The 25992-nt window shown below is 50.5% G+C and overlaps 1 protein-coding gene across 1 annotated transcript in view; it reads left to right on the top strand.

Annotated features, from left to right (window-relative positions):
* The first annotated feature begins 19702 nt into the window (after positions 1-19702).
* The window catches only part of PARP8 (poly(ADP-ribose) polymerase family member 8), a 127363-nt gene continuing 121073 nt past the window's right edge, over positions 19703-25992 (top strand). The window contains exons 1-2 of the mRNA XM_087815267.1: positions 19703-19956; positions 20613-20667. Of these exons, the coding sequence (XP_087671393.1) occupies positions 19866-19956; positions 20613-20667 (146 nt within the window). The 5' untranslated portion in view covers positions 19703-19865. The remainder of the gene's footprint in view (positions 19957-20612; positions 20668-25992) is intronic.

Here is a 25992-nt window from a genome sequence, read left to right as displayed (position 1 = left end):
TGTTCTATTGCAGCCTCAACTCAGCGCCAGCGTATAGACAAGGGCTCGCAAGGCTGGGCTGATGCTAGAGGACGTGGTGTGCGTTCTGAACTGGTAACCAGTGTGAGCTTGTATGGGCTTCCCCCACGGAGCAAATGCAGGCCTTTGACCTGGGTTATTGATGTCAGGGGGACACCGTTCACCATTACAGCTACTGATTCTTTTCACATGTTTCCTCCTATCTCAGAGACCCCAGGCTTTGCTGAATTAGTGCCCAAGGGCAGTATTCCATTGAATGTGGCCTTTTAGGGCTTCTCACGCCTCTAGAGAAACAACAAAAAATTTAAGAGGTGGGTCCATTGTTGGCTGGAGTCCTAAACCTTGACTCTGGAGGGGAATTAAAATTGCAATTTCTGAGAAAAATGGGAAGAACCTAGGGGATTCCCATGGATGGCTACTAATTCTGCCAAGTCCTGTGGTAAAAATTTATGAAGACTAATTGACAAAACTTGGAAGCAACCAAGGTATCTTTCAATAGGTGGGTGGATAAATAAATAGTGGTACATCCACACAATGGGATGCTATTCAGAGATTTAAAAAAAAAAAAAAAAAAAAAAAAAAGAGCTATGAAGACACAAGAGACATGGAGGAAACAAATGCATTTTGCTGCATGAAAGAAGCCGGCCTGAAAAGGCTGTATCCTGTAATGTTTTAACTCTGACATTCTGAGAACTACAGAGGCAGGAAAACATCAGCGATTGCCAGGGCTTAAAGGGAGAGGAGTGAGTAAGTGAGGTGCAGGGGATTTTTAGGGCACTGAAACTGTTCTCGACGACTGTGTAATGGTAGAGACATGATATTACGCACTTGGTAAGATCCGTAGATCTGCCCAACGCCAAGAGCAAACACTGATGTAAACTGCAGACTTTAGTAAATAATAATTTGTCGGTGTTGGGTCATCAGTTTTTACAAGTGTACCACACCAAGGCAAGGTGCTTAAAATAGGGGAACCTGGGGGTGGGAGTGGACAAAAAGGGAATATGTGGGAACTCTGTACTTTCTACATAACTTTTTGGTAAACCTAAAACGGCTCTAAAAAATCAAGTCTATTAATTTTTTAGATAAAATAAATCGAGAATGACCACAGAAAGCTTATGAAGTACATTTCCATCAGGAGTGAGGATCGGATCCCCTTACAACGTAGAACCCTGACTGGTAGAGATGTTGGCCATTCTGTGGCCTCGTGACCTTTCCCAGAAACAAGGGCCTTCTTTCTCGTATTGTTTTTATATACTTATATACTTAACTGTTTTCCCCTCTTTCTTCCTCTGCATTCCTCCCTCTTTTTCCTGTAGAATTGATTGGGGTGGTTAACTTAATTTTGAAGCCATACATGACAAACTGTAAAGGTAACACGGTGATGGGCTCAGAAGAGGAATGGACACCGCCCAGAATTCCCGGACTTGGCGTGGATACTGTTGGCCGATGCGGGTTTTAGAGGGCCGAGTGTGGGTGAGTGTCCGCTTGTTGGAGAAACAGCTGGGCTCTGTTAGCAGAAAGCTCGGGGCCTCTGTGTTGAACTGAAAAAGTCAAAGGTTTTGCTGGTGCTGAGGCAGTCGAAGCATGGGTATGTATTCTTATTTGAAGTTTGTTCCTGTGTTTGAGGAAGTCCCCAGCCTGTCGGGTGATGGGAACAAGAAGCCTCTCGCGGGAGAAGCTAAAACACCAAACGCGCGCTTTCGCGGGCTCCTTTGCAGCTAGGCCCCAAGCATATGATTTCGGGCCGGCCGATCTGTCTGCCTGCCTGCGCTGAATTTTGACTTAGGAATTCACAGGGAAGAAAACAGATTCGGTTTAGTTTTCTCTGTTGCTGGTGGAGGCAGAGCAGCAGCTGCTCGAGTGTCTGTCGTGTGGGGCGCCGGGCGGGCGGCGATGGTGGTTTCACAGTTGGCCTGGGCTTGAGCAACAGGTACGAGCTGCGGGCTGCAGGCTGGAAGTCAGCTCTCGGCGGCCGCGCCCGCGGCTTCCTCTCGAGACGACTTCTGCAGCTCTGCTTGGGGCATGTTTCCTGGCACTTAGCTTTGAGTCTAGTGCTCCAGCCTTCTCAACGAGTCCACAAGCTCCCCACTATTCCTGTGATAAAGTTCTTTTCTGTTAAAGTCAGGCATATTAGGTTTCTGTGGTTTATAGTTTTAAAAATCCAAGATATATGAATGGAACTGGCTCAGCAAACATTTGTCTTTTCAAGTTAAGATACAATCTGTGTCACATCAGATAGAATGAACAAAATTCAACAAGTCGGATTGAGGTAAAGCCCAAAGATGTCTTAAGCCTGGCTGTTCCTAAAAATGTAAAGAGACAGTTCTTATGTTTTTGACTTGGTAGAAATCACTTAAGGTAAAAAACAACAAGTAATAAACTGACATTCTAGAGAGACTGGGGTGTTTGGGTCCAAATGTCCTGACTAAAAATGTTGATTCTAATCTAGTGGAAAAAGTGGAACATGAACCTAACCAAAAACCTGGAACAGGATTTTTCAGTTCTAGGAAGCAGCATTTTTTACAGGGTTTCAACAGATATTACATTAAAAAAAGAAATATATAGTTAATAAGTATGAAAACTGTGGGTACAATCATAATTAGATTATTTTATTTCTTGAAGTGTTTAATATTTTCTGTACTTTGCAAATCTCTATAAGTATAAAATACAAACCTCGACATTTTCCAAATGAATTTAAGCATGGGCTGTTTTACTTACTAAGAAGTTAGCACACAAGTATTCCCCTAAACACCTTGGCAAATACTATATAGATTAATTATGTGTAAGACTTTAGCACAAATATATTCAGATACTTTTGGGTGCAAATAACATAAACGCATGACTCAAACTGGCTCATATAATCAAGAGAATTTAGAAAACAGTGAAGACTCGAGGATAATTTAATGCAAAGGTTTAGCGATGACACAGTGCAAATGCTTGTTGTCCTCCCACATTAGGTTTGTTTCATTCTGTGGCATGACACTCCAAGTCATCATAAGACAACTGTCTCGCATACCTCCTGCGCCTCCTGCCACTTTCGGAGAGGCGATTCTGCTCTTAACCATTGAATGAAAAAGCTGAGTCCCCTTTGTATTTAACCAGCTGAAGGCACTTGCTCCTTCCTGCCCCAATTTCCATAACCAGGAACTGGGCATGAGGTCCTGCCACTCACACCCTGTCGTGGCTGAGGAGGTCACTGTCTAGTTAGGAGTGTGTGTGGATGGGAGGCCACTCCGTGCATTTCCAACCATGTCCACCACATCCATTTCCATGCCAATAACTCTGCCACTAAGATTCTGCTAGAACAAAAATCCTGGGGGCAGAGCCTGGAGGTCCCAACTTTTGTTGACCTGACAAAATGAGGTTGCTTTTGAACCTCCCATGTCCCAGTCCAAATTTATGTTGAGCAATTTTCAGACCCATATGTTTAGGATATTCCACTTGTTTGTGTGTGCATGCATGCATTGTATATTTTATATAAGATGTATATATAATATGTATAAGTTTTTAACACATGCACACACATACATACACATAAACACACATGCAGATACACACATGCACACACATGCATGCATGCACGCACATATACACATGCACACCACCACATACAGTTTGGAGGCCTTCTCACTAAGTTATTTCCCTTAGAGACTGAAGAATAAAGGTGGGCGCAGGAGTTGAAAAGAAAAACTGCTTATTTACATCTGTAGTATGTGTATCTAACTATTTTACATTGTAGAGGTACTATATTTTCATAATTTATACCACTTTAAAACAAGGAGATGATTTCCCTTTAATAAATTTGGCTCTCGGTGGAAAGATATCAGAATGTATTCCAGATGGAATTTGCTTCTCGGGCTCCCGAGTGGAAATTCTGGAGGCCCCTGCACTTCAGGATGGGCCCAGCGCAGGGACTGCACACAGTCCTATGGTCTACAGCTGTGAGCCAGGCAGTGACAGAGAGGCGCAGGGTGCTGCAGGGGGTGGCACCTCCTGGGCTTGCATGAGCTTCCACTTCCGTCCTCGGCGTCAGACACGTTTCATGTTACTGCTATTCGGCTACCGAGCTAATGTTCTTATGCCTACGAGGGGTCTCATGTGGACCTGTAAATAATTAAAGACACATTAGCTCCCTGGAGAGCCAGCGCGATCTCCTGAGCAAGCCAAGATGTCTAGGGACCTAATCCTGCAATTTCCCTAAAAAGCCTCGCGTGGGGAAGAGCTCACATCCCTCAGCCGTGATAATTATAATTACTCACAGCAGTCTGTCCGGTGCTACATAACATTCAATTTACAGGATTGCAGGTAGTGCGGTTCAGAAGGGAAATTGCTGGGTTTGAGGGATGAATGGCCCCCTCAACTGTCGGAAGTGTCTTTGGATTAAAGGCTCTATGTTAGGGTTTTTGCAAGGTTTATGTTTTTAATTAATACCCTATTCAGCTTTCACTGAGTTTCCCTCTAGGACAAAACAAATCAGAAATTGATATTTGACTACAAGCCCAAAAGCAAACAGCCGAAGCACAGATGAGTTTTGGAGAAAGTGGTCTAACAGGACCAGCCATTCTAGGAGGACAAGAGCTAACCAGACAAAAAGACCCAGAGAGAGTACAAAAGCCCTACGAAACACATCAAGAAGAAGTTATTCAAAAACAGCTTTTATAAGAGGAGGCCTTTTAACCTGCAGAGAGAAGAGTGAGAATTTAAGGGCTGGACCTGCTAACCCCAGGGCAGGAAATGAACTTAAAAAAAAAAATAGCAAAGAATTACTTAAAGCCTAGACTGTGAAGCTTTAAATGTCCTCAAAAAGAGTCAGGGTGCTAAAGGCACAGTTTTGCTAAAAGCTGTGACATAGGAGGATCCTATAGCCTAATCTCAACACAATGATCTCTAACGAGGTGTACTGTATTCATGTTTAATTTATATCCCAAATACTGAAGAATGTGTTCAGTGTTTATTTCATTATTTATTTTATGATAAAACAAACAAACAATGAATTCCACAGCATTAGGTTTAAATAACTCATTGGGTTTAAAATGAAAAATAAAGATCTCCCTTTCCCCTACCTATGGTTTTATGACCCAGAGGGAGGTGCTGCTAACAATTCCGCGTTCATCTTTCCACGTGTTTCATTCCTTTTTTAAAAAGCAGTGTGGGCAGGGGGCACGCGCGGAGGTGGAAGGCGGCCGACAGGGGCTAGATGGTGATGGGGAAATGAAATGAAGTTAAATTTAAAAGGGCAGGGGGCCGCGCTAGTCTCTGGACTATTTAGCAGTGAGCCTCGATTTCGTCATTTAATGCTGGGCCTCAGGACCCTCTGTGCGACGGCGATGTCTCTGCGCCACGCCCGGTGCGGGTGGCCCGCTGTGGCCTCGCCCTGCCTCGCCTCCCGGCCACCCGCGCTGTTCCCCATCTGCCCCGGCAAAGGGCGCCGCCCTGGACGTCCCGACACCCAGGCTCTTACACATGTGCCTCCGGTTGGGCCTGTCAGACACGCTGCGCGCTGCTCATTTTCAGGCTCCACTAAGCTGAAGACTGAGTCACTGTGCCCAGCCTGAGAGCGTTTGCGCGGGGCCCTGCTCCCGGGCCACCGGCCACACCGGGTTTTACCAGACGTAAGGTTTGCCATTTTCTGGGTTGCGAATGGCAGCCCAGCGCTAGTTGGATCCGAGTGCCCTGAGCTATCAGTGAGACTGAGCACCTTGTCACATGCCCGTTGACCCGTTTCTCCGTCTGGGTTCCTCTTTTCCTGTGCGGCGTGTGCCCGCGACATCTACCCTGCTGCGTATCGGCTTCTTCACTGTTTCCTGGCTAAGTTGTAAGTTTGAAAAATGATCTCTTTACCTGCCGCTTGGGAATCTAATATTTTTTTTCCTCAATTTGTATATCTTTTAACAATGATTGTACAATTCCTTGCTATTTAGAAAGGCTTTAAAAAAGATTTCATGTAAGCAAATGTTTATTCTTTGCCTTTCATACGTCTAGGTTTGGGATTCTCCAGACCTCCCTGTAGGCCACCAGTGGGAAATTTTCATCAGAGATCAATTGCTTTTTCCCCCATTTGATTGCTGAGCAGAGACTAACACGGGCAATGAGATGCACCGGGGACATTTAATCGATGCCTTATTTCTTTTAGCTCCCCTGCCGATGCTGTGAGATAATGACTATGTATCCTTTCTATTTTAAGGATGAGGAAACTGGGATTTAAAGAGCTGAAGTAATTTTCCCAGAGTCCTAAAGGAAGTACGTGGTGGGGCCAGAATTTAAATCTAGGCGGCCTGAACCTGAGCCTGAGAACGTCGCCTCTACAAATAGCTCTTTCCTGTTGAGATTTATATTACAATGTCTGCAACATTTTACAACACATATATTTTCATGTCTCCCTCCAAGAAATGTGCTGTAGGGTAGGGAATGTATTACTCTCTGCATTCCCTAGAGCGTAGCATAGGCCCGGAAATTAGAAAATGATGGAAAATATTCACTGAAAGATTTATCTTTCTGTGATGGTTAGAAACATTCATCTAACTGTGCATGGTTACCAATGTTAGAAGGGAGTCGAAAGAAATAGGACTTGTAGACCTTTTCTGAGAACCTAGAGTTTACTTGGGAAGGTAAACTATACACATACTTAGGAAAGACAGGGATATTTATAAAAGAATGTCCACTTAAGCCCCAAGAGGCTGCATTAGTCATGAAGCAAATCGTGTTTGTCCATAGGCGACTGACTGGATGAATGAATGAACGCTTTACTTTGCCTTGCCAGTTAATTTTTTTCAACATTTACGGTCATATCTTAGAATTTTTTTTTAAATGCCTCAAATTGACCTTCTAACAAGACATGATTAAAGATATTACCAGATAAATATGGAGAGATTCCACTCTCAGATGTCCCTGTAAACTTGTTGCAACGTGGTCAATGGACATCTTACAAGCTCATTGGGAATTAGTTAGTTGAAAGCTCTTCAAAGCTCAGGTCACGCATCTTCATTGAGCACGTGGACCTTTGTACTTGGTGTAGAAAGGCCTTTAAACAGCTGCAGTTTCACCACCCCGAGGGCAGGAACCTCTTCCTCCGGTTCTCTTCTTGGCCTCTCTTTCCTGCTTTGGTGTCTACATCTGAGCATGACGCAGAGGTGCTGCTCTCTTACTAATTTCGTTCCAGAGACCAGCTCTTTCAAAACCCATTGTATCCACCCACCCCCTTCCCCCAGAGACCACCTCTTTCAAAACCCATCAACTGTACAGAGCTGGGCTAAGTGCCCTTGGTTGACTGTTGGCTGCGTGGCTGTTATTTGGCTCATTTCTTTATTAAGTATTTTACGCTTCGATGGAGAACGCTGGATAAGTTGAGCTTGGGGAACCTTTTCCTTGGCAGTTTCTAGACACTTAGAGACTTTTCTGTTAACTTCTCCTTCCGCAAACAAACAAGCCAAAACAAAATTACTCATAAAGAGGATTGTTTTGATCACGCTTTCCGGTGGTATGTGAGGAAGCCCATGAGAGGCCCATAACATTCAGGAAGAGAAACTGTTATATCTTAAAATCGGCGCTGAGAAAGAAAGGTGCCAGCGGAGAGAGGTGTGCGAGGCAAGCCCGGGCACAGATGCACCCTACATTTAGATCCGTGCTAAAATCCCAGTTGGATAATAGGTAGGAAGTCAGCAGACACTCATCCCCAAAGTGCCTGACACAACGGCAATACGTCATTAAAGACAAGTGAAAGTTACCTTACGTAATAAGACAGAACACCGTGCCCCTGAAAGCAATCGGGAAAGGGAAAGGCTTCGGCCTGGAGTCCGGGGGAGTTTTAGACGCTGCGGGGAAGCCTGTGGTGTCTTCTCAGGAAAGTTGCATTTTGGTTAAGACAAGGAACAAAAGACTTTCAGAGAGAAACTGAAAACAAGGAGCCTCTCAGCACAGGAAGGAGACAGAGAGGCCCCTGCGAGGTCGTTTCAAAGCGAGGTGAGCCGTGAGGGGAAGGGTCTGGGCGGCACAGCGCGTCGGGAAACCGGTGCGCAGGAGGCAGGTGCTCTGATGGGCCAAGGCCGCGGCCCCAGGCGCGTGCGCGGGGGACGGAATTTGCTGCCTGCGCGTTTTCCAAAACAGCTCATCCCAGCGGCCGCTTGGCCCTTTCCTGCTGAGGCAATAGCAGAGCAGTGGACGGGAAGCTAGGCCTTCCTACCAGAAGAAAGCTAAATGCTGCCTTTTAAAAACTGTTCCAGAAACATAATCGTTCTGAGGGAATAATATGCCCATTGATCTATTAAACACATATCTCTGTCCACCTCTCCACCTATAGCATCATTAATTTATCTTCCTTCTCTCTGTCTCCTTCCCACCCAACCCTTTCAGGAGCTTTTAAGACCCCTGGGTGCCTGTTGCTTCTGCTCAGGGATATGAAAATACAAAGCAGAGAAAAATGGTTTTCTGGCTTTGGTTTCTAAAGTCCTGAGCCTCAGGGAGATGGAGAGGGTTCTAGACTTAACAAGGTATTTTCAGGCAGAGCAGGACTCCCCCCACTTTTTTATTAAAATGAATCCAAAATAGTTGCGTTCAAGTGGAAACGAGATAAGGGCAGATGAAGAGAGTGCTGGGGCTGCTGGAGACCAGAATGCTGACCCCGCCGGGCTGACTCGGCATCACTCGCATAAGCAGACTATCGCCTAACCATGTGGATGGTGCTCCCCGAACTTCCCCCCTGCCACCATGCACATCCCCCCTCTGCAGCATTGTGCCTGCGATCACAGTGGCCCCTGTCAGTGCCCAGAGGGGTAGATAGTGACACCCTAAGGTGTCTCCAGATGAAAGGGCCTGGCAGGGGTTTACGGGGAAGACGATGCCCCTGCTCCTGAGCCCTGGTGGGACAGAGCCCTGCTCCAGAGCCTTCCACCGACACCACGGAACCAATATTCAAATTCTCCCCTAGGAACAGGGTTTTACTGAAGTTCATTAAAAATCATTTGGAGTTGCCTGGCCGGGCGTGGCTCAGCAGTTGAGGGTCGACCTAGGATCCAGGCAATCAGGGTTCGATTCCTGGTCAGGGCACATGCCCGGGTTGTGGGCTGCAGCCAATCAATGACTCTCTCATCACTGATGTTTCTATCTCTCTCTCTCCCTCTCCCTTCCTTTCTCTGAAATCAATAAAGATATATTTAAAAAAAAAATCATTTGGAGTTGAGAAAGACAGAGTAAGAGTGAAATAAGTACCTTACTTACCGAAGCGTAGCAATGTTAGCCTTCCCTTTTTCCATTGTTGTTCTGAAACTCCCACAGGGAAACAGGTGACCACTTCAAAATCTATCCTTTGAAAATCAGGCTACATTTGTTCTTAAAATACACTGAAACATTTTAAAATTATGCCAAGAATCCATGTTATTATCAAAAATTTTAAATAAGAAAAAAGAAATAAAAATATCCATAAGACCACCATTCAGAGAGAAGCACTCTCAACGTTTTAGTGTGGATCCCAGGCACGCTCCCTGACGTATCATTCAGATTTAAAGAAAACAACTCCAACAAGTTTGATTTCAGAACATCCAGTCAGCTTAGAAGGCGTGAGCTGAATCTGATAACCTGGGAGCCATGGTGAAGACGTGACGGCATCTTTGTAGGTATAAAGTTGGTGGTTGTTGTATTAGGTTTTCTTTTCAAGAAACCCATAGTTTTCTAGTTTATACCAGCAATGGTCTGGTGGACCATGCACATTGTTTTTATTGATTTCTTTTGTCCTTACTGTTTGTATCAGTCAGCAATGACCACAACAGTGCTGTGTAACAAATTCGCCCCAGACTCATGTGTCTGTGCCTGATCTAGGCTGGGCTAGACTGGGCTTGGCTCCAAGTTGCAAGTTGGATCGAGGTCTCTCATCCTCCAGGAACCAGCAGGTTACCTAGGTTATGTTCTTCTCATGGTGAAGGTAGAAGTGGGTAAGACCAAGTTCAGCCACACTAGCACATTTCAAGCTTCTGCTCATTTGTACCTAAACACAACTGATTGGCCCAAATAAGTCAATGGACAAGTCCAAAGGCAGGGGCATCAATGTGCACCCCACTCGGCAGGAGGCCAAGGTCACACATCCAACAGGAGTGAGGAGCAGACTCCTCCCATGCAGGCTGGCAGGCAGAAGGACGTTTCAATACAAATACTGAGTGTCATGAGTTTACTTTGTTAATTCTATTATTTTTATTTTTTAAATCCTCATCGGGGGATGTTTTCCACGTCTTTTTCAGAGAGAGTGGAAGGGAATCAGAGAGAGACAGAGAGGTGTTGATGTGAGAGAGACACATCAATTGGTTGCCTCCTGCATTCGCTCCAACAGGGCCGGGGATGGAGCCTGCAACTGAGGTCACATGCCCTTGGCCGGAATCGAACCCAGGACCCTTCAGTCTGTGGGCCGATGCTCTAACCGCTGACCCAAACCAGCCAGGGCTGCTTTGTTAATTCCTGAAGTAAATGATATTGCCCATGTTGATGGTACTTACATTTTGATTTACCAGCATTTGCCTTGTGACTTTTTCGTGGATGACTCACTTCCGTGAGATGGGAAAAGAATCCTGCATCTTTACTGAGCTCATCCTCACTAAGTTGCTCTGTAACCACTTTTCCACAGCAATAACTAGTGACAGCAATATCAATTTTAATTCCTGTTTCTATTACAAATTTTATTCTTAAACTATACTGAGTATAAACAGGTAGAGCGATCATTTTCAGCACAAACTATTCCCTGCACAGGCCAGGAGAGAGGCCAAGGACCCCAAGAGAAGAGAGAATCAGATTCTAGGAGCTAAGCCTGTGGACTCCTTTTCAGGACCAGAAACCAGGGAAAAAGGAAGACGGCGCTCTGACCGCTGCGATGTCAAGTAAGACGCTGGAGAGAGCCTGTCCACTAATAACAGCACTTCATGTTTCACAAAAGCAAAATCCTAAACCCAAAACAGTGAAGGGACTGAAAACAGGGCTCCCATGCAGTTCCTCGTGTCATTCAACCTACACGTGGTGCTGCTGGTTTCGCTCTTTTATGGGTTTCCATCTCAGCTGCTCAGGAAGGAACACTCCCTTCCTTCCTTCCTTCCTTCCTTCCTTCCTTCCTTCCTTCCTTCCTTCCTTCCTTCCTTCCTTCCTTCCTTCCTTCCTTCCTCCCTCCCTCCCTCCCTCCCTCCCTCCCTCCCTCCCTCCCTCCCCCTCCATCTCTCTCTCTCTCCATCTCTCCCTCTCTCTTAAATAAACTTTTCCCTCTCTAGACATCCGTACATTCAGCAGAAAAGCGGAAGCCCCTTTAGTTCCTACCTCTGCCGTTAGACAGGCCCACACCTTCAATAACCTAGACAGAGAAGGAAAAATATGGCCGGAGTTGGCCAGTGTTCTGTTGGAAGCCTGCTAATGTCAACACTTCAGCGCACTGGTGTGCCAGGTGGCAGGAGGAAGTGGACTTCTGTCCCGGGGATATATGAGCGATGGCACCGATTCCGAGCGGGCCGCCGCCGTGGCCCCGCCTGGCCCGCAGGGAACCACGCTCAGGGGGCCGGCCGAGTTCTCGGCTAAGCTGTCGGCTACGGCCTGTTTGCCGGGCAGGCAGCGACTTTCCCAGACCTGCAAGCATTTAGCGTAGGGCGACTGCCGTTGTCACCTTCTGCCAAGTTTGCCGGGCAGAGCGATTGTTGAAGAGCCAGCGCCCCCGGCAGATGATGACCGAGCCAGGTCATGGGCTCCCTCTTTCAGAATCTCCCGGGACTGAGCCACTCAGAGGCCAACACGCAGCTGAACGGCTTCCCACTCGACTTCCCCCACAGTGCGAGTCTGAGCACCTCTCCCGCTCCGTCTATAGTCACGTTCCTCTCCTCGTGGGCTCCTGCTGTGGCCGGAAAGGTCAAGGGTTAACAATCGCTCTCTGACGAAGAGCAATACAGCTCAAGGCCTGCTCTGCGGTGACTCCGACTTCGGTGGGAAACACAATGCTCCCCTGTAGCTGATCCCGAGCTACCGAGCTGAAGTCACTGAACGTGGAGGGGGAAGCGACGGGTGTGACGGGTCTTGGGGGCACACTCGGGCCAGCCCAGGCCCACCACGGCCTCCAGGCCCTCCGCTCCTCCCCGTCCCTCTCCACCTCTTGACTCTGCCGTCCCTTCAACACTCAGCCTCACGGACACCCTCGGACTTGCACCCCCAGCTCAACCTGAGTCACACACCCCATGCCCGTGTGTCTATTTTGCGCTACGGGCGGGTGCGCTCTTCCTTTAAGTATTTCTTGAGTGTTTTCTGCGTTTACACAGTCGCTTAAGTATCAGAGAAATACTGTTGGCTCTGAGCACTGCTGCTCAGGCCCTGGAGAGAGGACAGTGAGTGTGTAAGTACCGTGCTGGGGAAAGGCCGGAGGAGGGGCTGGGACAGGCCGCCCAGCCTGCGGCTGCCCTTATCCCACGGTGGGAAGGAAATGAGACCGAATGCGGGCCCTGAGGACGGAAACGATCCATCCCGGGATGTAATTCACCCCTCAAAGGACGGGCGCACGTCCCAGGTCAGCACAGAGAGACGCAGGGAACTGGTGTAGAGGACTTGTACTCAGCCTCGGAGGAGACCAGCAAGAGACAGTGCTTCATCCCTCTGCCCGGGCTGCCCAGGACGTGGGTTAGGGCCTCAGCCTGGCCGGGCAAGTCCCAGCACTTCACTCACCGGCAGCAGCGCTTGTCCGGGAGGTAGACCCTTGCCAAGGAGGGCTGCTGGTTATGTTATTTTATCCTGGGTAAGTGCATGGTTGCCGGGGAAAAGCAGCTACCTTTCCGCCACTGGGTTTACTAAGCTGGAATGTTTTAAGTTTGGGGTTACCAAAGGGCCATTCCCCCTGTTATTTGAAAGTATGAAAGATGCCAAGAAGAAATAGAAATGGGAAGAGAGAAAATTTGGGTTGAGTCCGAAATCCGGTTCCCTGAGCCCCTGGGTCCTTTAGCTCTTCCCTGGTCTGCTAACCGCCCAAGCTATCCTCCCAGTTACGAGCCAACACATCGCACCTTGCCTTTGCTGGTTCCCGTTAGGGTCCGTCATATAGCCAGATGTTCCCTGACATATATGGGGGCCCTGGATGTGAGCTCCAGGGGCAAGACGGGATGGTAAGACACATACCTTTGGGAGCCACCTGTTCCATGGCCCCCTCCAGCGCCTTCCTCCCAGTCAGGTCCGTATGGCTTCCTATGAGGCACCCAGCACAGGGATCTTACAAATGCAAGAGAGAACCCCTGTGCAGAGACTTACATCTTACTTGTAATACATGCATCCCAACAATCGGATAGAAAACTACTGATTAGTTGGGGAAATAAAGGCGGGATCAGTGAAATGTATATCGGGGTAAGAGAATTTTTTTCAAGTGGCTCCTTAATAATAATTAATTCTTACTGAGCAATTTCAATGTTTCTCTCTGCAGGTGTTCGCCTCACTTAACTCTCTTCTTCCACCGTGAAGGGGTGGGCTCACCATTTTTCAGGAGAGAAAACAGATGTGATGTGATACAGTGTGACCGGGTCCTTAGCCCACGCTTAGGTCTCTCCTGAATGGGATAGTAAGAATTTGATCCCATTTCACTCAAAAGCCCACTCTTCACAGGCCTTCCTTGGGATAAGTGTTAAGATTATTTCACAATTGATATCAAAAAGAAGAAAAAGAATATCTACTGGAAGTTTTTACCCAAATTAAAAAAATATATGTATTATTGAAATTACATGGAACATAATTCACTGACCAAAAAAAAATCAACCAATAAACGAAAACTCCAAGAGTTCAGTCATCCAGAACTTTCTGGAACCGCCACGTGTCCCTCCTTACTAAGGTGGGTTACAGGCTCAAATTAGTGAGAGAGAAGCCTATTTAACTTTATTCAATCCACTTTCCCCCAAGTTGACTTAAATCTAGAACCATTTGGGGGGCAAATCTCATTGTGTAATTATATCCCATGGAACACTCTTGGGGAAATGCTTCTCTTTTGTGAATAAACCATACCACGTACAAGGTCATAATGAAATGAAATCAATCAATCAATGCATCTCCCCGGAGCACCCCCAGTGTACTCACCACTGAACCAAGGGCTGTTTAGGGCCAGTGGAGGCAAAGGCTAAGTAACAGTACAATTAAATGTCAAGGAACTTAAAACAAGAGCAGTAAAGACAATAACTGAGACTTTAAGTCAACCTGATAACTCTCCACTTAACTTCTGTGTGTTACATTAAAATCGTGTTTACTATAAGCTCTGTGGTGGTTACGGAGTAAAACCAGTTCCTGCCTTCAAGGAACTTACAGTCTAGAAATGAGGAGTTCGGGGAAGAGGGGATACTAGTGAGTTGGAAAACCAGGAAAGATTTTCTGAAGAGGGTAGTGTTTCACCTGAAGGAGTTAGCTTAACATTTTTTGTTTTCATTATTTTTAATAAACAAAAATCTTAAACTTCTGTGTGACTAAAAAGTGTCTATAATATAAAAGGGATTGCTCTCTAGGATATATAAAGATCTTCTCTGAATAAATAATAAAAGGCCAGAAAAACCCAATAGGAAAATAGGGTAAGGACATGGCAGGTAACCACACTCACTTATACTTGAATACCCAAAGGACTACATCAATTGCCAATAAACGCTTGAAAAAATGCTCAGCCTCAGTAATGATCAGGGAAAGGAATAAAAACGAGATGAATATTTTTTATCCAGCTGATTAGCAAAAGATGTAATGGCCGATAGCAAGTGTTGTTGGGAATGTGGCAGAGAGTCGGGTACTCTCAGAAACGGCCGGTGGAGTATAAAATGATAAGCTCATTTGAGAGCAGTTTGCTTGTAGCTCTCACATTTGAATTGCAGTCCACGGTGACCCACCCAGTTACTCCACTCCTAACAACCTGTCCCAAGGGAACTGCTGAGACTGTGCAGGAAGGTGTGTGTTCGTGGCAAATTGAATCACCCAGCATTTGAAAAACCCATCATGACTGTAGAGGCACGCTTAAAATATGCAGTGGTTCATCCATTCAGTACAATTCTCGGCAGTGGCTAAAAAGGTATGAGCTAGATGTCTTGCATTGACATAGAAAGTTCTCCAAGACAGTGGAGAAATCAAGTTGCAAAACAACATGTGTTATGTGGCTCCTTTTAAATTAAAATGTGTATGTATCAATTGATGACCATACATACATTTGTGTGATATAGGAATGCAAGAACGAAAGAATTCTCTCCTAACTATAAATATTAGTTACCTTTGGGTGGAAAATGGCATTAGGGATTAGAGCGGGTGGAAATTTTACTCTCGTAAAATTGTTATGTTTTAAACAGTTTTCCCAGAGAATATAGTTTTGCAGTATTTATGCACTTTTAAAAATAAAGGAGATGTGCCCGGCCTATGTGGCTCAGTGGCTGAGCATCAACCAATGATCTAGGAGATTACGGTTTGATTCTGATCAGGGCGCATGTCCAGGTGGCTGTTTGATCCCCAGCGGGGGGCGTGCAGGAGGCAGCCGACCGATGATGTTTCTCTCTCATCAATGTTTCTATCTCTCTCTCTCCCCCTCTCTTCCCCTCTCTGAAATCAATAAAGACACATTTAATTTAAAAAAAAAGGAAACGAGAGATATTAAAAATGAAAGTAGAATTACGATACGTACAAACTGAGAAGAATGAGTTCATTTGCATGGCCAGGTGAGGCGTCTGCTCTAACTAGGGCTGAGGAGAGACTGGGATTAAAGTTTAAAGAGCGACAAATGGGCCTGAGTGAAAAGAGAAACTCGGAGGCAGAAAGAGCCGGTCAGGTTTCACACGGCAGCTGTGATACTAAAGTTCAGTGAGGCTAGAAAAGGCCATAAAACCTTGAAGTGACCCCTATGCTGCTCCGTGTGACCTTAGGTTAGAACCAAATTGGAACAAATTCCCCATCAAACCACCTAAAACCCTCCTCCGTGTTGCCACGTATATTCAAGCTTGACTTTGGTTCGCTCGTGGTCGATTGCGGGACCTATCAGGTGAGGTCAGGATATCAGGATTCGTTTCTCCTGAAGCAGAAAAACCAGCAGCTTAATGAAGACAGGATTGCCCAAGTTCGCTGGCTTTGTGTATTTATTACTATTCAATCCTCACCTGAGGATATTTTTTCTATTGCTTTTCAGGGAGAGTGGAAGGGAGTGGAAGGGGGGGGAGAGAGAGAGAGAAACATCGACGTGAGAGAGACACACCGATTGGTTGCCTCCTGCACTCGGGGATCGAGCCTACAACTGAGGTATCTGCCCTTGCCCGGAATCGAACCCAGGAGCCTTCAGTCCACAGGCAATGGTCTAACCACTGAGCCAAACCAGGTAGGGCCAAGTTCGCCTTATTTAGAGGAAGCCGGCTGGGCCTGGAGGGCATATGTTGAGTTGTACTGGCTTCTTTCCAGTACGGGACCATTGTAAGAAAACGTCACATAAACCTAGTAATTGAAAAGAACTTTGAGCTCCCCTTGTGCCCAGTGGCTTCCCCTTTCTCTCACTAAAATCCCACTTCCTCACCCCGGCTTACAGGCCCCTGGGACCCCTGGGGCCACCCTCCCCCTTTCCCACTCCAATTCTGTCACAAAGGCAAGCTGTCACATGACTTTTCCACGGCCCACGGAAGCTGCCGGGCTCTCCCACAGGCCTTTGCTACTGCTGGCACCCCACGCCTTTGGGAAGGGGGGCCGTTCTCTCTGCTAACCCTGCTTCCTGCTTCCCAGCCCCTTTGTTTAACCCCCGGGGAATAGCAGTGGGCAGGCCTTTCCTTAACATTGACCCAGGAATGGGGTTCACTTGGGAAAGAAGCTCAGCGTAGGAAACGGGGGAGGTCACGGCTGACTGCGGCTGGGAGAGGCCGCTTGGAGAGGGCGAGTGCTCAGGGCCCCTGGGGTCCTCTCTAGCGCTTCCTCTCGGCTTCACTCGGGCCTGCTGCTGTCGGCTGGGCCACTCTCCTCCCCGGGGAGGCTTCTGAACATTTATGTTCCTTAAAGTTCAGTTCAACTGCTGAAAGGTTTGGAGCGAGGAAAAACCCGAGATGAGCTTTTAATCTCCATGGGCCTCAGTTCCCTCTTCTGTACAATGGGACGGCTAAGAGAACAGCTGGCGTGTAGGTTACCGTATATACGAAATGCGTGGCTGTGTAAAGCGTCCAGGGCAGTCGCAGGCTGCTCTCTTAAGTTCTGGGTTAGTGTGAGTTCATCCCCACACCGAACTTCAGGCCTCATTCCTATTACCTTACCCTCCTGCAGGGGGTGGGGGGCCTGTGAGCACAGGTGAGGAATTCTCATTTTTCCCCTAGTAAGTTCTATCGGTTGGTTGGCTTGGGATCATTCTTTCTAACCTGGTGGGCCTTTTTACTACACTCAACCATCCAACATACAGACTATCTCCCGTGTACTATGGCATACGACCAGCAATCTCTCTGGTGGTGAATGATGGGTTTTCTTGAGTTAATGAACCAATTAAGGGCCCAATACATGCTGTGTTCCTGAGTGTGTGTGTGTGTGCGCGAGCACACATGAATGTTTAAGGCAAGGATGTAACCCCCTCATCTCAAAGGTACACGTAGTTTTTAATAAGAGCACACATAATCTAAATGTTTAACGGAGATTCTGAGAGGAGACAGGTCCGTGGGGTGCTGGCTCCCGGGGCAGCTTTGATAGATTCGTGCTGTAAGGGCCTAGCGTGGAACACCGACGCGTTGGTGTAGTTTTTATTAGAGAACCTTACCTTGCAGAAATGCGTACTAGAGAGAAAGCCTGGCTTTCATTTTTTAATCTTATCCCATAAAACTTAAAAAAATACTGAAATATATCGCACCTTAAGAGCACAGACAGAGTGAGGCTAGCTTTGTTTAACAAAAACAGGGCAGCCGGCGAAGCTTGGAAAGAAACCAAACACAGCACAAATCGCAAGGACGCCTGTTTCATGGAGCAGAAAACCAAGAGGCGAGCCAGACAACAAAACACCTGGTAGCCTTAAAACGGCTGCAGGCTTATGGGTGGTAAGGGTTCTGCTCTGAGAACGCGAGCTCTGTGGATGGATAACTGTGAGGTAAGTCCTCGTGGCCCTGACCCATTTAAAGCTGCTTGGGGAAGTTAGGCAGGCACAGAGTGGAGGAAGGCAGGCCGCAGGACACCCGGGGAGGTGTGGAAGGGGGGAAACTGCTTTCTGAGCCAAGCTGCACACGGGGAAGGCCTTGAACCCGCGCTGCCCCAGACAGGAAGGTTGCAGGAGAGGCGGGAGCAGGGGGGCCTTGGTGTGACCGCGGCTGCACCGCAGGGGTCTGCAGGCCCAGGCGCTGCAGAGGGACCTTTCTGAAGTGAAATGCCCCATCCGGGAGCTGCGTTCGAGGCTGTGCAACACATCGTGCCATGTTTTCTTTCCTGGGAGATGAAAGCACTGGAGCCTATAGTCTCGGGCGGCTCTCCTCTCTCTACAGCCTTAAGAATCCCTGGGGCACGGTGGTCACTCCTAATTCTCCTGAACATCACACTGCCACGGTCAGAACCTGATGGACCGATGAAGGGCCTGATCCTGTCTGACAGCTCTGGGGTGCTTGTGCTGACAAGGAAGCTGGTTGAAACTGGGGTACCCTACAAAGAAAAGAGGCTGCCGGGCACAGCCCTTCATGGGTTCAGCCAACGCCTGGGCTTCCCTCCTACGCTCCAGACAGCGCACCAGGCCCTGGAAGGCGGGACCCCTGAGACGGGCTGCCCAGGGGGGCCCTCCCGGGGGATCAGGTCCCCAGGGAGAGGGCGTCTCCTCCGCGCGGGACCAGGGCCCGGGAGCCTCCCCGGCCGACTGGCGCAGGGGCGCCTTTCACAAGCCAAACGGGTGTCCCTCCTTTGGGGAGCCCTGCCGCGCCCGCCGAGTCGGCCAGATGCTCGCGGAGGGAGCGGGCGAGGCCCCGGGCTGGAGGCTGCCCCTCGGGGGCCGCGCTTCCTGGGCGCCCGGGGGCTCCCCTGGGGGCGGCAGGCTCGGCGGTCGGGGCGCGGAGGGTGCGCCCGGAGTAGTCGCGGGGCTTTTCCCACCCCGCCCGCTGTGGCAACAAGGAGAGGCTTGTTCCTTTTATTTATGTCCTATTTTAACAGATTTCTCTTTATTTCTGCCCGCCACTCCCCCTCCCGGCCACTCCGCTCTGGGTTTCCGTCTGACTCATAATTCCTTCGGAAAGTGGAGTGGAATTCACGAGAGTGATGGGGGGCGGGAGTCCGCTCCCCACGCGGCGCGGAGCCCGGGCGGCGGCGATCCCGGCCCCGGGGCCCCGGGACCCTGCGGCGGGCGCGGGCGGGTGCGCGGTGGGTGCGCGGCGGGCGGCGCTGCGGCGGCCTCGGTCCGGCCGCGGGGCGCGTGCGGGAGGGGAGCGGGCGCAGGCGGCGGGGGCGGGGCGCAGGCGGCGGGGGGCGCGCGGGGGGCGGGGCGGGGGCGCGCGCCGGGGGCGGGGCGCAGGCGGCGGGGCGGGGGCGCGCGCGGGGGGCGGGGCGCGGGCTCGCGGGGGGCGGGGCGCGGGCTCGCGGGGGGCGGGCTCGCCCCTCGCCCCTCGCCCCCGCCGCCCCTCGCGCCCGGCCGCCGCCCGCGCCCCGGGGCCCCGCGGCCTCGCTCGGGGCGGGGGAGGGGGAGGGGGAGGCGGCCTCGGCGCCCCGGGCTCCCCGCGCGGGCGGGAGGACGCGGGCCGGCGGCTGGGCGGCCACATCTGGAGCCCGCGCCGCCCCCTCCCCCGCCGCCGCCGCGAGCACTTCCGAAGCCGCCGCGCCCTCGGCCCCCGCCGCGGCCAGAGGTTTCATTTCCACCCGAGCCTGCGGAGCTGGGAGCGCGCGAGGGGGGGCGCGTGGCACCCGCGGCGCTTCCTCGCAGCGGCGGCTTCATGGGGATGTGTTCGCGGCAGGAGCGCATCCAGAAGGACATCGACGCCGTGCTCCAGACGTCCAGGGCCGAGCGCGACTGCGGCTTCGCAGGTGAGGGCGCCGCCGGCCCCCCGCCCCCGCCGCGGCCCCTCCCGGCCGCTGACCCGGCGCGGGCGGCCCGGCTCGCGCGTCCCCGCTCCCGTTCGTTGGGCAGCGGCCGCGGCGGCGGGAGGCGAGCCCACGGGGAGGGGGCGCCGGCCCCCCACCCCCACCCCCCGCGGTCCGGGGCAGCCCGGGCGCCCGGGCGGGGTCTTCGCGGTATTTTTGGCCCCCCCCCCCGCACGCCCGGAGCCCGGTCCCGCCTGCGGGGTTTCAGCCGCGGCGGCCGGGCACGGAGCCCGCTGGGCTGCGCTCGCCGCGCCGAGGCCCCGGGGCAGCGCCGGCCGCCCGCCGGCCCCGCAGCCCCCCCCCCCCGGCGGCCCGGGGAGAGCGGTGTCCGGGCGCCCGGGTGGCCCGCGCCCCCTCCCGGCGCGGCCGCGCGTCCATCTTGCTCCCCCGGGGGCCGGAGCGCGTGGGGCTCCCGCCGCCTCCCGTTGGCGGGGCCGCTTCCGGCCGCCCCGACCCGGCCGCCCGCCGTCGCCATGGCACCGGCACTTGTTGCGGGGCGGGGGGGCTCCCGCGGGGCGTCCCGGGCACCCCGCCCGCCCAGGGTCCCCGCGCCCCCGCCCCGCCCCCCGGGCGCCTGACTAACGGGCCTCTCCGTTCAGATTTCAGGTACGCGGACTCCACCTTCACCTTCACCTACGTGGGCGGCCCCAGAAGGTACTCGCCTCCCGAGGCTCCATTTCCTGTCCGCCGCGCGTCCTTTGTTCTCGGGGCTCCGCGCTGGGGGCGCCTTTTCTCTCCGTTTGTTGAGCTCCGGGCTCTGCCCGTCCCCCCCTCCCGGCCCCGGCCCTGAGTTTTACCCGCGGGGGGCGGTCAGCGCGGGTCCGGCCCGTCCGCGCTCGGCGGGGGCAGAGCTCGCGCCCCCCGCGCAGACGCAGGGCCCCGGACGGCCGGGCGCGCGTGGGGCCGGGCCCTGGGTGGGGAGCGGCGGGGGGGCCGGGGCTCGGGGTGTCCGGGGTCGGGCCGCGGGGCGCAGGGTGTCCGGGGGGGGGCGCGGGGTGTCCGGGGGCCGGACCCTGGGTGGGGAGCGGCGGGGACGCGGGGTGTCCGGGGTCGGGCCGCGGGGGTGCCGGGTGTCCGGGGCGGGGCGCGGGGCGCGAGGCGCGAGATGTCTGGGGCCGGGCGGCGGGGGCGCGGGGTGTCCGGGGCCGGGCGGCGGGGGCGCGGGGTGTCCGGGGCCGGGGCGCGGGGTGTCCGGGGCGGGGTGTCCGGGGCCGGGGCGCGGGGTGTCCGGGGCCGGGCGCGGCTCCGCGCCCCTGCGTCGCCACCAGCCTGCCGCCCGCCGGCCCCCGCGCTTGTCTGGCCCCGCGGAGCGGAGCCCTGGTCCCCACGCGGAGTTGCGGGGAAGCCCGCGGGGCCCGTGCAGCTGGAGCAGGTCGCTGCTTTCTTGGGGGAAAGAATGACAGACGCGCGTGTTAGTGCCGAGCTGTGACCCGCGGGAAAGGAGTCAGGAGCCAGTTTTGTGCTTAGGAGGTGGAGTTGAAAGGACAGGTGGCCGTTGGAACGTGCCTGGCCGTCCTCACCTGTTAAGTCGGGGTTCCCCCCCCGCAGCCCTTTGGGGACACCTCGGGAGCGGTCAGAGTTAGCCTGGCTGTGGGGACCCGCTCCCATCTGACCCCGTTCCTCTTAGCTGATGGAAACACTTAGGAACCTATTAATTGCAAAAGGAGCTTGCTCCTGTAAATACAGTTTTTTTAAAGAGCTTGGAATGAATGTGAGTCTTTAAAACGCCCAGGCTGCAGTCCACATCTCGGAAAAGCTTTAATGAAAACAGTTACCAGGTTTCCCATAGGTGCAGTTTGTCTAAGCCTAGGGGATTTTTTTTTTTTGGCCTTTTTTATGTTTTTACCTTTTTAATTGCATTTATTGGGGTGACATCGGTTAATGAAATTATATTGGTTTCAGGTGTACATAACCTATCACCTGTATGTTGTATTGTGTGTTTACCGCCCCAAGTAGGATTGGTATAGTGATTCGATTTAGTAGTTGAAAATATATAATGTGTACTTATTGGGAGAGAATAAAGTTATAGGGCTTCTTAATTTACCTTCTCTTTGTAATTATGAATAAAAAGGAGAAATTGGAGAAGATTCGGCTAAATGAACACTGCCCCTACACTTCCTATCGAGAGGACGTTGGGGTATGACTAATATCTTCTTGGATTGTTTGAACAGTTAAAATACAGGCATACCTCTGAGATACTGTGCGTGTGTTTCCAAATCACCGAAATAAAGCAAATTGCATGATTGCCCTGGTTCCCCACTGCATATAAAAGTTATGTTTACACCGTACTGTGGTCTGTTAAGTGTGCAGTAGCATTTGTGTCTAAAACGACAACATATCTACCTTGATTTACAAACGACTTTATCGATGAAAAATGTTACCCCTCCTCTGAGCCTTCAGCAAGTCCTGATCCTTTGCTGGTGGAGGCCTTGCCTTCAGTCTGGCAGGCACAGCCTGTTGTGGGGTGAAGCGGGGTGTGCCTGAGGGCCTGGCCTGGAAGGGCTCCCGGCCAGCAGTCAGTTTCTGCTCGAGCTCCTGGGTGTGGACTGAAAAGCCCTGGGTAAGCTTTTCACTCCACTAGATCAATTAGATGCCTGAGGTTTTTTTGGCCTCAGTTTACTTATCTGTTCCGTGAGAAGAGGGTGAACTGTTCACTTTGTCTCTTGAAGATCTGTGAGTAGATACTGCAGCAAGGATCCCTGTCAGCAAAATTACGGAACTGGGGAAGGTGCGACTGCCTCCGGGAGCAGGGCTGGGGGCTGGGAGGAATAAATTAACTGCCGGAGGTCACATCCGTTTTCACTGTGGGAGCTAGGACCTTGGTTGCTTCCGAGGTAAGAGGCGTTTGCTTTTCTGTGTAATCCTGTTAAGGGACAGTGTTTTCTTCTGCCCCTGATTTAAATACAGTACCTGGGACTAAGCTTGTAATGGGCGGGCCGGTTAAAAAAGAAAAACAACTCCCACACTGTCGACCCGATTGCTTTGTCTTCCCAGAAGCTATTTTTGCAAGACAGTACAATATACTAGGCCGTTTTGGTGTAGGTGCAGTAATCCCTTTAACGGTAATCCCTTTATAGGTTTGTGGCTAGTAGCAGAGAAGGTATTCTTTTTCTGAAAATAAAAATATTTTAAAAATGTATTGTTTTAACTACATTAGAATCTGATATGTATTGAGATGTGTCAATGGAGCATTTAAAATTAAAATAAACTTTCTGTCTTTCGATTGAGTGTGCTTACCAAATTAAAATACTCAACTGTCATTTCAGGTAAATTAGACTTACTTCACCATTAAAAGGATTTTATGGAGAGATAGTATAAGATTATTTTAAAGTATCTTTAACCATTGTTTCATCTAAACCATTGAGAACTACTTCAAGAGTAATTTTCAATTCAAGTTGTACACAGATAAAACTTAATATACCATTTCCTTTGTGACGCCCTCCCAGAGGGACTTACACGTGGTCTCGAAGGTGAGGATTGATCTTCCATGTTCCTATTCAAAAAAAGAAGTAACACTGAGAATTGTTTTTACATGCCCTTTTTTGTTTCTGTGGGCTAAGAGAAAATGCCAAGAGGTGACAGTGTCAGGCCTGGCTGGTGGCCTGATACGTTGGCCTGTCGTGTGGAGGTCCTCAGAGGGACAGAGTGCCTGCTCACGGTTGTGATTCTGACCTTAGGTGAGGAATGGGGGGAGCAGACGGTCAGCTGGAGGACCGAGTTCATGGAGTTTTCCCTAATGGGAAGGTTCGTGGAATTACTCTTCTTACCTTGGGATGTGCAACTGGAGGCTCAGAGGGGTTAAGAAACTTGCTCACATGGATTCAGTTAAATGATAGAGCTGCCTGTGTGCCTGCTCTGTCCCCCCCGAGACCCATGCTCATTTCTCTACACGTGTGTTCCCAGGCTCTAAGCATGGAGACACTTGAACATCAAAAATTAGGTAGCTGCTTACTCGAGAGTGGTAGTTACAGCGTCTTTTCATTGAGAAACAATGATGAAGGAGGCGTTAAATGTTATGAACCTGATTATTAATACCACCTACATGTGCTTGAAAACAGGTATATGTCCAACAAGACTAATTCATTTTCACAACGGCCCTTATAACACATTGATTCCTGGACTCCTTGGAATGACTGCAGCTGCCAGTGGGTCAGTGCCTGCCATAGGCTCCTACCCAGCGCAGCCTCCCAGTGTCAGGGCTGTGCCAGGAACCATAAGCCAGGGACCTCAACTGGACACAGTTTTTGAGTTTAAGCAGAAGCTGTTCCTTCTCCTTACTGGGTCACGCTGGTGATCTCCTGCCTTGTTCTTGGTCCCTTGTTATTGGCAGGAAACTCAAGAACACAGAGGTTAGGGGTCCTGGTCCTTCAAGCAAAAGGGATCCAGTGGGCGGTGACAGCTACTGAAGGGATGGGGCATCAGGCTGAGTCCCTGGGCCAGAGCTCAACACAGACAGGGAGAGCAAGGAACCCCCTGGGCCTGGCCCCAGGCCCCAGGCCCCTGCCCCCTGCCCTGGCCCCACCCCTACCCCTGGGAGTGCCTAACCTGGACTCCCAGCATGGAGGTATTATAAATATACAAATAGTAATTGTTATTTTAAAGAGAATTAGAAAAAGATAAAGCAAGATGATGATTTCTCCATCTTCTGTTAATATATTAGAATTTATTCTTTCAGAATTTTTATCTGTGTGCATAGGAGATATGTGTCCAAAGACTGTATTATATTCTTTTGAAATATAATACTTGTTATATTTTTTTCACCCAAGAATATAACTTTTTCAGACAGGCTATGAGAGTAAAGAAATGTTTATTAAGTTGGGAGTTTTTCCAGTCAAGGGATGTGACTCTAAGAAATGTTTAAATTAGAAATGGTTAACCCATTAGGAATCTGAGCTGCCTGCATAGGTGCCCCCCCCCCCCTTTGTTGTATGAAAAGTCAGCTGTGCACGTGGTCAGGGGTAGAACTGGCATCTTCTGAAGTGTGCCCCTTGTTTCAGGAGTTTCTATCCATGGAAATGTTCTGTAGCATCAAATACGACGCAGTAGTAGTGTTGCTCTACGACCCCTCACGTTCGGGGGGTGCACACTGAGGCTTGCCATCTTCTCCTTCTGGGCCTTTGCACGTGCTGCCAGGAACACCTGTCTACATCCCACACCCCCACCCTCCCTGCACCCCTCCGCCTCTCAGGCCTAGTCGGCCTGCGATGTCCAGATCTTCACCGGGACGAATTCCCCTCTGAGAAGCCTTTCGGGGCGTCCTCTGCCAGGTGTTCCTAACCCATGTTGTCACAGTGCATTGTTAGTACCTGCTCACTTGGTACCTGTCTGAAGGTGGGCCTCTTGGAGGCAGGGCCTGTCTTACTCAGTACTGTTTCCCCCGGCCCCTAGCTCTGCTTAGCACAGTATTTTTTTTCTCAATAAGTAGATGTTGAATAAATTCCTAAATGACGCTAAAAGGTCTTCTGGCAGGTGAGAGGCGACTCCCTAACCAAATGGCCAGGTGTAGAGCTACTCAAATTCTTCCCAAAGCTCCGACCTGCTGATGTGACTTCAGAGTGACAAGTCACTAGCTCTGCTCTCTAGGTCACATGCTCAGAAGATTTCTGGGGACAGACAGACAGTGCAGTTGTTTAGGATAATAGGGAGTTATGGGGACTGTGGCACATCGAAGAGTTTGGACTCTAAAAGCATTTAATTCAGTTTTAAAAAATCAGCACTCTGGTGATCAAGTAGGTTTTGGGGGGAGGAGAGCTAATCCACCTGGGTCCCCCAGTGTGTAACTTATGCCATGGAGAAAGAATCTGTTTGGTTACCTACGTGCATTTGTTTCCTTTAGACTTTCTTAGCCTGCAGGCGGGGGCGGGGGGGGGGGGGCGAGTTGGGGAAGTGAAGTGTTCCCATCATCTCAAAGCGTCCTCGGGTTTTCATTATGAAAGGAGTACATGCTCATTCTAGAAATCTGGAGACAGGCAATTACTT

The sequence above is a fragment of the Miniopterus natalensis genome, chromosome 3, assembly GCF_054644295.1.
Source record: "Miniopterus natalensis isolate mMinNat1 chromosome 3, mMinNat1.hap1, whole genome shotgun sequence".
NCBI classification, from domain to species: Eukaryota; Metazoa; Chordata; class Mammalia; order Chiroptera; family Miniopteridae; genus Miniopterus; species Miniopterus natalensis.
This window is presented reverse-complemented; position numbering and strand designations above follow the sequence as displayed.